At 42.2% G+C, this 12,423-nt stretch overlaps 1 protein-coding gene across 3 annotated transcripts in view; it reads left to right on the top strand.

The window, feature by feature from the left end:
- The window catches only part of MYBL2 (MYB proto-oncogene like 2), a 779,549-nt gene that overhangs the window by 168,183 nt on the left and 598,943 nt on the right, over positions 1-12,423 (top strand). For all 3 annotated transcript variants that reach the window (XM_044090138.1, XM_044090137.1, XM_044090139.1), the window contains exon 4: positions 6,655-6,747. In XM_044090138.1, the coding sequence (XP_043946073.1) occupies positions 6,655-6,747 (93 nt within the window). The remainder of the gene's footprint in view (positions 1-6,654; positions 6,748-12,423) is intronic.

Raw genomic sequence — 12,423 nt, 5'->3', positions numbered from 1 at the left:
AGCCACTTGGTCTAAGCCTTATACCTTTATCACACATTACAAAGTAGATAAGGCTTCCAGGGACAGGTCTTCCTTTGGTTCCACGGTACTGAAAAACGTACTTCCATGAGCCACCAAAGTTTGAGGGTGCTAGGGATGCTACCCATCAGCGAGAATAAACGGCGAGATTTAACAACTTCACATAAAGAAGTTATGTACTTACCATAATGTTCCATGTGAGTTGTTTATATCGCCTTTATTCTCACGTCCCTCCCTCCTTCCCCCTCCTGGCTGACAGTTGACTAGAGGCTAGTACCATCCTGGTTATTCAATACTTCTTCTTCCCCTTTGGGAAGTGCTTCCTTGTAGAAATAAATAAATGGGTATATATACTCGCAGCAAACAAGATCTGAGGTAATTCCAACAGTGCATTGTGGGATAAGGGGCTTGGTCTCGAGCTACTGGCAAACCTTGAGCTTTGCTATTGGCCGTGTCGGAGCCGAGGATCGGCTCCGAACCCTTCAGTGAGAATAAAGGCGAGATAAACAACTCCCATGGAACGTTATGGTAAGTACATAACTTCTTTTTTCTTAAAATGGGACTGGATGAGCTGTTTGGACTTCCAGGATGCCTACCTACACTTAAAGGTTGCAAAAGAATAAAGGAGGTTTCTGTATATCCAGATTTGATGCAGTCACTTTGAATTTTAAGCCCTACCATTTGATCTCACCCCAGGGTGTTCACCTGATTTGTGATAGTACTGGCAATGAATCAAAGTTTGCAAGTGTATACATTTCCCTGTCTTGAAGATTGGCTTTTATCAGCACAGTCCTTGGAAGATCTAGTTTTCTTGGAAGATCTAGTTTCATCATGGAAGTTTTATACTGCATCTGTTCGTTTCTTAGGCATTCGATGAGCATGGCCAAGTCCCAGTTGCATCTGTCCCAGATTCTTGCATTTATTGGCTGTTCGCATGGCACAGTCTCTTGTATGGTCAGCCTTTCTCTGGAATGAAGTCAGCCAGTGCAAAACAGTCTCCCAGATTCTTCATTTGGACTTTGTTTGTGCAGGATGTTTTTCTAACGTTTTAGGCTTGACTGTGGCCAGATTTCTTTTTATTGCTCATACCACTTACAACATGAGTGTTTTGCAGTGGACACTAAAGTCTCAGAGTGTAGGCCTTCTGGCAGATCAAAGAAGACTCTCCAAAGCTTGTAAGGATCATCTTCTCTGATGGTAGGATGCCATCAGTCTTTATGTGGTCAAGTCCCATCTGCTGCTTCTAGCAGTGACCATCACCATCGACACCCCAGTGTAGGATGGAGGACATTGTCAAAGACAGCTGGTTCAAGGTGTTTGGTCACAGGTGGAGGACAGTTTGAATGCCATCATGCTTGATATGACTGTGGTTCTCTTGACTTTGCAGGTGTTTCAGAACTTTCATCCTTCAGTATGCTTTTGCCATCCTTGCTGACCGTACGGATGTTGTCTGACAAATAAAACAGCGGAGCAAAACTCCCTCTTACCTCCTTTTTCAAGATGTGATGATGGTATGGGAATAGGCTATATTTTGAAACCACTTTCTACAGCTAGAATTCTTGAAGAAACCACTCTCTTGTGGACAGGCGCAGCTAGTGTGTTATGCTGCTGCTGTAGTGGAGGTCTTCAGCATGACAGTAACACAAAAGCATTTCAGTTGCTGTTGGAACCCTTGCAGTTTTCTCTTTGCATTCCCATCTTACACCAAATTCAGTAACTTCTACTCCTTGATCACGTTCGGAGGATGTTGCCCTGGGATGCTGTGGTCCAGAGGTGGCTTCCAGTATTCCTTTATGTCTGCCTTCCTCTTCTCCAATACAAAGATTCATTCAAAAGGCCAAACTGAACAATGTAGGGTTACTCTTATAGCCCTGTTTTGGCCTCAGCAGGCATGGTTTCTGTTTTGGCAGAGGCTGTGTGTCTGAAGCCCTAAAGGACTCTGTTTCTTCTCTCAGACAAACCTTACTTGGACCTTCATTCCCTCAGGCTAGTGACTTATTTTGTCCAATTGCACTGATGGCCAGGGATGATTCATACTGACCTAACGTCATTCATAGCTTCACCTCTGCCGGAGGTCTGTCAACTATGAGCAAGACATACAAGAGCAAATGTTTCAGATTTGCTATTTGGTCAGTTTCCATGGGGATGAGCTGTTTCTTATCTCTGGTTCTAGCCATCTTGGATTATCCTTCCAAATTTTTGATAATGGACTTACAAATAGCACAATAGACATAGCACACACACATGGATCTTGAACGAAGAGTAGCTGATGTTCACAAAAAAAAAAATCACAACATTTCACTGGCTTCTGTAAATGTATGTAAAACCTACCTTGGGAGATAATTGCATATCAGACATCCCTTCCTGGGTCCGTTTTCCCCTTTGGATTTTTTTTTTGTGTGGGTGAAATTGAAGCTGCCTATTTTGTACTAGTGTTGAAGGTTGTCACAAAGTTTTTGTCATACAGGATGCATCTCCTGGTCTCCTTAACATCAGTAACAAGGATCTTGGAGCCTCGTGTTGGGTAATTAAGTCTCCTTACAGGGAGTAGTTTTGTCCAGAAACCCTTCTTTATGCCAAAGGTAGTTTCTGAAGTTAATTTAAAGCAGTTTAAGAGCTGTTTAAACTGGGGGGGGTTGGATATGCTCTGCATTGTCTTAATGTGAATTTGCAATCCAGATTGTATCTGGACATAATAGAAATCCGTTTGTAATGATTGTTTAGGTTTTTCATGTTACCAAGTCACCTTCTCTAGATGGCTTGCAGAACGTTCTGTTACTCAAAATATAATGAAAATTTGTCAGTGACCTCTAGAGCATATTCCATTAGAGCAGTAGCTAACTTAGAAATATTTTATATGGGATCCTTTTATGATGCTACCCAGGGAGACAAGCTGGGACTGTAGAGGTTATTGAAGTTGACGAATTGGACCATGTTATGCACAAAAGATAAATATTACCATAATTATAGAACTTTGTTGTCCTTGGTCTGGTGCATCCACTGAACAGCCCTACCTGCCTTCTCCTGATGTGGGGAGTTTTTTTTGTAAGCTGTACTCTGCTATTGAGCAAGAACAATAAAGCTGGAGAAGAGGGTCGCTCATACATCTGACTGGAACCTGTGTTAACCACTCCTAAAAGTTGACATCCTTACCTATCACTGTTGCAGTATTCCTTACATAAGGGATCCCCTGCCAAGGATAGCCCAACTTCTGGCCAGTACAACAACTCCATTAATGTTTACAGTTCTGGACCTTTCTCTGCTCAACACCTTTCTAAAGGTCCCATCTTTTTAGATGTTGTCCCTTCAAACTTTGTTCCCTCTTCTTCTCCAGGCATTTCTGGTCTCTCTGGATCTCAAGGATGCCCTCTTCTTCTCCAGGCATTTCTGGTCTCTCTGGATCTCAAGGATGCCTATCTTCACACCCCCATCCATCCCATGTTCAGGAAGTTTTTACATTTCTCTGTTTCTTCTTTACATTTTCAGTTCTTTACTTTGCCCTTTGGCCTCTGTACTGCCCCAAGGGTATTCACCAAATGCCTCACTCCTGTCATTGCTTTTTGTAGGATGAGAGGGATTCAGATATTTCCTTATTTGGGCAATCTGCTTATTCAGGCCTAGTCCCCTGAGGTTCTGCTTCAGGATCTTCCATTTACTGTTTCTCTGCCCCAAAGTATGGGGTTCACCATAAACTTTCAAAAATCAAGCTTGGTTTCTTCTCAAAATCCTGTTTTTTCTTTATTGCCGGATCCAGACCATTCCCATGCTGGCATCCCTGCTTCACACAAGGCTCTCTCTCTCTCTCTCTCTCTGCTTATTTCCAGTCTTTTTTCCTCTGGCTTCAGTCACAGCCATGGACTTTCTCCTTGGGTTCCTGGATTTCACCATTCCTATGCTACCTTTGGCCAGGCTCCATATGAGAAAGCTTCAGTGATGCCTCATGTCAGTGTGGCTTCATCACTGTCATCCCCTGCACTTCCACGTTCCCTTTCTTCTCTGTATCAAGCTCGAGCTTCAGTGGTGGATTAATCAACTCTCTGTCTACCTGGGGCTTCCTTTCCAACCTCCAGTCCTGACTCGAGTTCTATTTGGATGCCTCAGATGGGGTGGGGGGATCTTCCTTTGGTTCTGTCAAGGTCCAGTGTCTCTATCTCTACATTAGAGGTCAGACGCATCAACATCAAGGATATGAGTGATCTCCTCTTAGCTTTTCGGGCCTTTCATACCCTGTTTCATCCTGAACCCCTTAAAGTTTTTACAGACAATACTACAGTGATGTTGTATGTCAACAAGCAAGGGATATAGTGGCCTACCTTCTCTGCAGGCTCGCTCTTCAGGTCTGGGATCTAGATGTACCAGTATCAAGTGACTCATCAGGCTGTTTACATTTCCTCAGAGCAAGATGTAGTGACAGACTCTTGAGCAGATCCAGCACATAGGCTCATGAATGGATGCTTCACAGTGATGTGTTTCTGGACATTGCCCATTGGTGGGGTATTCCTCAGGTAGATCTTTTTGCCTCCCCTCTGAAATGTTTGAGTGCCAAGTCCTCTGGCTTGGGAGGTGGATGCCCTGTCTTTTCCTTGGAAGGAGATGTTCCTGTACGCTTTCCCTCCGGTTCCTGTGCTTCTGAGAATCCTGCACAGGATCAGGCAAGACTCTCCCAAAATCTTGCTGTTGACTTCCTTTTGGCCCAGACAGCATTGGTTCCTCCTTTTTCTCTTGGTCGAGGCTGACACAACAAGTTACCTCACGGGGTGGATATTTCCATACAAGACAAGGGATCTCTTATCCATCCTCACTTGTAGACTCTTCAACTGAATTTGTGGGTGATAGGGTTTTGATCCCTTTTAGGCACTTTTTTTTCTGAGGATGTGTTTCGGGTCCTGCAGGAGACCAGGAAACCCACTACCAGGAAATTATATTTGTCCAGTTGGAAGAAATTTTCTGTCTGGTGCCTCTCTCAAAACCAGGATCTCATTTCAGTGCAGATTCCTATGTTTCTCTCTTATTTATGTGATGATCTCCATGCAGGGTTGGCATACTCTTCAGTTGAAGCTCACCTAGAAGCAATTTCTGTTTGTCTGCCCTTTAACTCCTCCTCTGGCCTCCAGGTTTGAGATCAAACAATTTCTTAAAGGTGTCCTTCATATCAGGCCACCTAAGAAGCCTATTCCACCTTCCTGGCACCCAAGTTTTGTTCTTGAAAAATTGACTCTGGCTCTTTTGAGCCTGCTGCTTCAGCTTATTTGGAAGACTGTTTGGCCATTACTGGAGCTGAGAGAGTGTCTAAGCTTCAGGCTGTCATGGCTGTTATTCAGTTTTTAGTTTCTTTTTTTACAGTGACAAGGTGTCTCTTCGTCCTAATCCTGTTTTTTATGCCCAAGGTGGTCAATGAACTGTCTCTTAATCAACCTATTATTTGCCCTCCTTTTTTCCTTCCCACAGTCTGCAAAGAAGACTCTTCACGTCTTTGATTTGTATAGACAGCTCAGATATTACTTAGGTAAAACTAAGGCTATTTACAAATCTGAGCTGCTTTTTGTTTCCTTTCATCCCAGTTTCTAAACAAACCATCTCTTCCTGGATTTCTAAAGCCGTTTCCTTTTTTTCTTCGTTTTAGGTAAATGTCTTTCATCTTCTGTAAAGGCTTATTCTACCAGAGCCGTTGCTTCTTCTGGTGCCTTTTTCAAAGGACTGGATACCAGTTTCATCCTTGAGGCTGCTAGTTGGACTTCTGTCCATTCCTTCACCAAGTATTACAAGTTGGATGTTATTTCCAGAGCAAGAGATGGCTTTGCTAGCACTCTTCTGCTTGGAGTTCTAGAGGGCTCTTCAGTGCCTTCCGCCTCCCAGGTTTCCTGTTGAGCTTTTATACTCCTCCCTTGTGTAAAGAATACTGCAGCAGTGATATGGAAGGACATAGTGCAGTCGTGTAAAATCTTACCCTACCACTAGATGTCCTTCTCTTCCCTTTTGCAGTGTTGCTCCCTCTCTCCTCTGTCAGGGATTAGTTTCATTTTCCTCCTCCTGGATGCATATGTTCTCCTGGTCTCTAGGAACATTCTGTTCCTCCTTGGGGTTTTTTTCACTTCTGAGGTACGTGTCCATACATCACCTGTATGCCATAGGCCTTGTACGAAGAGCATAATTGTGACATACGATGCCTGTAAACACTAAAGGCTTTGGTATACTAGCTGGATGTTGGACTATCCTTGGCAGAAGATCCTTTATGTAAGGAATGCTTCAGCAGTGAAGAACATGACATCTACTGTTATGGTAAGATATTACACACGTACTTTCAAGTGGATGGGCATCATGCAGATGTTTCATTATGGGTTAAGTACATCATTTAATTTCTTTGTTCCTTTTTTATGTTTGTATTTGTCTAAATTTTGTACATTTTTCATGAAGATTTGCAGTAGAAATATCATCCAATTTCACATTTTCCGTGTTTACTGTGGGTGATGGAAAACTTGATTTATTTCAGAATTCATTTTGTATCAGTTCCTCATTTCAGGTCTATAAACTTGAGCAGCTTTTTTTATTGTTAAGGATGCATTAGACGTGAAACTTGCAGCACTGAATTTGTGTTTATAATAGTAGTAGAATGTTATTTATGTACTCTGCTTTCAGAATCGCAGTGAACACCAGTGTCAGCACAGATGGTTGAAAGTGCTAAATCCTGAACTAGTAAAAGGACCTTGGACGAAGGAGGAGGACAAAATGGTTTGTGATTTATTCCATGCAGTAATGCATGCTTCTATTTCACGCATGCACACACACAGTAGCAATGTTAAAGTTTAGCTCTTTATGTTTTGTCCAAGGTTGATTTGCATATATAGCAGGGAAGCAAATGAAATGATATTTAGTACAACTTCTGTGTTGCTATGCATTAGTGAAGCAGATGAGGGGAGTGTTTGGCATTTTTCATTTCATACATTTAACAAAAAATAATGGGCATCAGTTTGCACAGCATCAGTGTGTGAGCTCACAAACACACCCTGATATACACTGATGTTAGTAGTTAAATCTGATTGTAGGAACATGAAGAAGTAACAGAAATATTTAAGTAGTTCTGTAAATATTCTTACTGCATTAAATAAAGCACTTGTGGAGCTTTTGAAATAGGCAAGTTTATACAAAAAGACTTGGTACACTGGAGAGTAAAGTAATTTATGTAGGGGGATTTTTTAGCATTATAGGAAAGTAGCCTACCTGTTTTTTGTTCTTGCGTCTGGTGTAAAACATTCAGCCATTAACTGTAAAGTTGAACTGCGCTGTAAGAAAAGAGCGGATGGATAAAAAACTAAGGCAAGTGAATCCAAAAGTAGGTGTTAATTATGTAAAAACAGTTCACATCTAAAACTCTGCCACCTCGGCTTAACAGCCTTCAAGGAGTAAAACAATACATTACCTCACATCCTAAATGCTATTAATAAAAGCACCTGACCATTCCAATTAAACAATTATATTCAAACTTAAATTAAAAACTTCTAGTCGCACTCACTGTTCAGACTAGTAGGGGTCAGGGTACTATATTTTAAAATAAATACTGTTTCTTTAGTCAAAGTTTTCTTTTTACATCTAAATAAGTATCGTAAAATTACTTTCTCCAAAATAGTGCCTTTAAGATCCCTTGGGTTAATATTATGACATAACTTAAAATGCACTGCAAAAGGCCTCTCAGGTCTAGAATTTCTTATGTCCCTAACATGTTCATGTAATCTGAACTTAAAAGCCCTTTAGGTTCCCCTATATAAAACAAGCCACAATAACATCTCAATGCATAGACAATTCCTTCTGTATATTCAGATGTCTGCACTCAGCTGTGGCTTGAAATTCACTCTGACTCTTCTGCCTAGGTTATAGATGCTGAAGAGTGATATTTTTCGTTTAGTTAGAAAGTTGCATCTCCTTAATTGTTTAATAATTCTAATGGAGATGATAGTAGTGCATTTAGAAATAGCTGAAAATGTGGATGAAAGTTTTTGCTTGTGTGTATCTAGTATAGAGGAAGAGTGAGTATAATGCATATTGTTAGTTTGATACAAACAATATAGTACGTAAAAGTAGTTTTATTCCTCCTTTTACTTATGAAGGAGTTCAACAGTTTTCTGCTGAGGTAAATTTTGCAATTGAAGCAGCTTTGTCTGATCTTGTTAAAAATAAGAGCAATATTTGTTGCAATCTAAGTTGGTATGCATGGCTCTGCAGGATCTTGGTAAACAGGAAGAGTTAATTATTAAGCCGTCAGATAAAGGTAACAAAATTGTGGTGAATGGGACTATATGCAATATTTCAAAATGTGTCTTCAACATTTGAACGATACAAATGTGTACGAAATTGTAACTACATGAGTATAAAACTTAAGATAGAACTTCAATTGTTATTTAATAAAGGTCATAGGTTTGGGTAATTTAAGACCAATGTAGAAAGTAAATTTAGTAGTAATGGATGTGGTATGGCCTCATTTTGTTGTCTCCCTACAATTCACAAAAACCTGCATTACCCTCCAGGATGGCCCATAGTTTCTGCATGCAATTATTTGTTATGAGCCAAAATTGCTATTTTTATCACATTTTTTGGTTCGACAAGAATATTAAGGTATTGAGCCCTGATTCAAGGAATCTCACTGCCAGACATCCAACTTGAAGTCTCTGAATGTCCTCTAAGAGGACTTGTATTCCCCAGTATTCTGGACAGCCTTCTCTGTAAATGTATGATGTGATGTCAGTCTCCTAATTCTCACAGTTGGGGTCTGACCCAATCCATCGGATCAGTCTCTGCCTGTTTCCTAGCTGGAGGACTTTAACCAAGCTCGTGGGCTCATACCCTTCCCATGATGCACCTGTAATACTTCAGATCTTGTTTACCCCCTTTTTTCCTCTCTTAAATTTACAGGGCTTCCTTTGTCTTCTTGCTGTGTGTTTGAGTGTGTTATTGCCCATTTTTAATTAGAGGGCTTGTTTTTCTCCGTTGCTGTTCTAGTTTAAAAAAAAAAAAAAAAAAAAGTTTTCGTATTTTATAGTATGTTTCTACTGCTGTTTGTTTGCAGAATAGCATTTTTCTAGCTTTCCCTTTGCTGTGTTTTTGTTTGTTATATAACTTAGTGGACTAATTTTGATTAGCAGCTTTGTCTCAAAAAGAACACAAGCCTCCTGGCTTCAAAAAGTGTTCAAAATGTGACAAGAAAATGCTTGATGAGTGACTCTCATTCCCTTTTTGTCTATTGTCTTGGACCACTGCATCTCTAAGAAGATTGCTCTACATGCCATGGATTTAACCAAACGGCATTACTAGAGCGTAAAAAATTAATTTCGAAAGGACTTTTTCCTTCACCTTTTGCATAAGCCCTGTCTTCAGCAGACAAGCCTGACAAGTCTCCAAAAAGGCCTTCTCCTGATAAATCTTCGGAGCTGTCAAAGAAAGTATCAAAATTGTTGGCTCTGAAAGCAATACCTGCTCCAATGACATTAATCAGATCCGAGTCAGATCAGGCAAGACTTTCTAGATCTTCAATAACTACATCATTAGAATCTGTGACCTCCAAATCACCACCTACCATTTTAGCCAGATCTAGGTCTCCTAATCACTCTCCTTGTTCTACCAGATCCATTTCAGATGATATGATGATGATGATGTGGACAGAGTGGTGCAGAGACCATTGAAGACACCTGCTTTGGCCAAACTCATCCTGGATCTGAGCCCAAGAAAGTCTTAGCAAACCCCCAGATTCTTCCTCTGATCCAATCTTCCGCTTCAGAGCAAGAAGTTTCTAAGATCCAGTTTCTTTTGTCGTTGGCTTTGAGACCTCTTCTATGTCTTCGGATCCGACATGGGCTCTGAGTGTCTCCACTTCTTTGGATCAAGAGACCTCTAGGATCCGACACTCACCACTCCAATACTTGGAGCAGATTTGGATCTTCCCGGATCCGGCTCTGCCTCTCGAGGCATTGGCGCAGATGAGTTTGGATCCTACTTCTGCCTCAGAATTGCTGTCCTCTGCTACAGAGGCTCCTTTGGGTCTGACCACTCGTTTGTTGGATTGGGGGAGCTCTTTGGAGCCAAGCCAGACTGCTTTTGAGGCTATGGAGAGAGTCTTGACTTCTTCCCAGTCAGCAGATCAAGCTACTTCAGAGCTTCTTTCCCCTTCACAGTTGTCTCAATCTCATCATCCCCTTCTACATGACCGCAGAGATTCCAGGCCTCAGGAAAACCCCATGGGGGTTCCCCCCTCTTCCAAAACTTCCCCAGAATATCCCTCTGAGGAAGTCCCTCTGAAGAGAACTTGCAGGAGGAAGCATCTGGACTCTCCTGAGGAGTCAAGTCACTTCAGACACTGACTTGGATGATGCAGAAGGATTCCCACGATCACCCACTGAGGCGGTATCCTTTGGCGAGATCGTGGAAATTCTGAAACAAAGGTGTGATTGGTAGACTACCTCTCCTCCTGTCGAAGAGTCAGTCTACCTGAAGGGCTTTGAGTCTTGCCCTTCAACCTCTTGGGTGACTCCGCCTTCCAATGGTATCCTAGACCTGCTCTCTCGGAAGGCGTGGGAGACCCCAGATTCCATAGAGCCTACTCCTCGGAGGCTAAATAAGTATATTACTGCCCTGAAGGATAAGACCTTTTGGACAAAGGGTGTAGCAGTGGATGCCATTGTTGTGGCGGTGGCCACCAAGAAAGATCTCTCTCAGACTAGTTCTTCTATCCACCCTCCTAATAAGGATTCTAGGATGATGGATAGATACGGAAAGTGTGTGTTTCAGCTACTTTTTCTGTTCACTGAATTACCTTAGTCACTTTACCAGATTGCAGAGAGATCTGATTTAAGGAGCTGTGTCAGACACTCTTCAAGGAGCGGTTGCTGATGCTGTCCAGGAAAAAGTCAATGCACAGCTAGCCATCCTCAATGCAGTTATGATCTCTTCCACGAGGCTTCTATCATATGTTGCAGATGGAGTGAGTAGAACTGCGGGTTCAGGCATCTCCATCAGGAGGCAAGCCTGGATGCATCTTTGTGACTTTCAGATCTTCATTTGTTAATGCTCCATTCGACAACTCATCACTGTTTGGGCCTAAAGTAAAAGAGACGCTCGCTAGGTGTGAAAAGGTGGTAAGAGTTTGTCTGCCATTGTAGTGCGTTTTTCTGCCCCTACCAGACCCTTTCCCAAAGGTCAGAAAGGGAGTGGGAAAATGTGGTTCAGGAGACCCCAGAGATCTTTACCAAGATGCACAAGGTGAAAGTTTTCCCCGAGGCAGCGGGGAGGGGGGACAACAATGGAAGGACGCTGCCCACGTGGCAAAGGACGTCCGCAAAAACAGGGCTCCAGAGATACCTTCTTTGGTAGGCCCTTTCAGTGCTCCTGAAGGGGAGTACCCAATTGTCCACCTCTGGAGGCAGTTGGGGGGTGCTTGTCCTTGCACCTAACAACCTGGCAAAATATAACCACAGACAAATGGGTGCTGGATATAATTTCTAGAGGATATACAATCCCCTTTTGTTTCCACGCCCATGTCAGAAAATCATTATCCGATTTTCCACCCAGTCAGCAGGAACAAGCAACATTAGAGATCCAAAAGTTGCTAAGCAAAAGAGTCCTCCAAGAAGTACCTGCAGACCAGAGAGGATCCGAAACTTAAGATTCTTTTTAGTTCCAAAGAAAACAGGGGACTGGAGACCCATTTTGGATCTCAACAATTTCAACAAATCTGTAAAGAAGATGAAGTTCTGGATGGTAACACTGCAGTCAATACTTCCATTACTGGAAAAAGACCGTTGGATGTGCTCTATAGGACCTACAAGACACATACTACCATATACTAATGGAAAGATGGTTAAGGAGGCACTTGCACTTTCGGCTTGGAGACGGTCATTATCAGTTCAGGGTCCTGCCCTTTGGTCTCACCACAGCACCCAGGGTGTTCACCAAAAGTGTTGTAGTGATAGCGGCTTACCTGAGGTGCAGAGGATTCTGGGTGTTTCCTTGTCTAGATGACTGGGTCATCACCGCCCCAACCAGACATCTACTGCTGCAAGCCAAGAACTACACCATTCAAACTTGCGCCTCCCTAGGCTTCATGATAAACTTAGAAAAATCTGTTCTAGAATCATCTCAAAACTTAACTTTATTGGAGCAGAATTAGACACCATTTCCTTGATGACAAAACTTCCCCAAAAAAGAGTACAAGATCTTCACTACCATGTTCAGAGACTAATGAGAAAATCACGCCCAACAGCGAAACAAGTTCTGCAAGTGCGAGGGAAGCTGGCAGCTTCAATAACTCTTGTTCCCCTTGCACGCCTTCACATGAGAGTATTACAATGGCTACTATCAGCTCAATGGTCTTTTCTGGAACTTCCCATGTCTCACAAGATCTTGATTACAAACGCATGCAAA

The sequence above is a fragment of the Protopterus annectens genome, chromosome 12.part0, assembly GCF_019279795.1.
Source record: "Protopterus annectens isolate FY-2018-M chromosome 12.part0, PAN1.0, whole genome shotgun sequence".
NCBI classification, from domain to species: domain Eukaryota; kingdom Metazoa; phylum Chordata; order Ceratodontiformes; family Protopteridae; genus Protopterus; species Protopterus annectens.
This window is presented reverse-complemented; position numbering and strand designations above follow the sequence as displayed.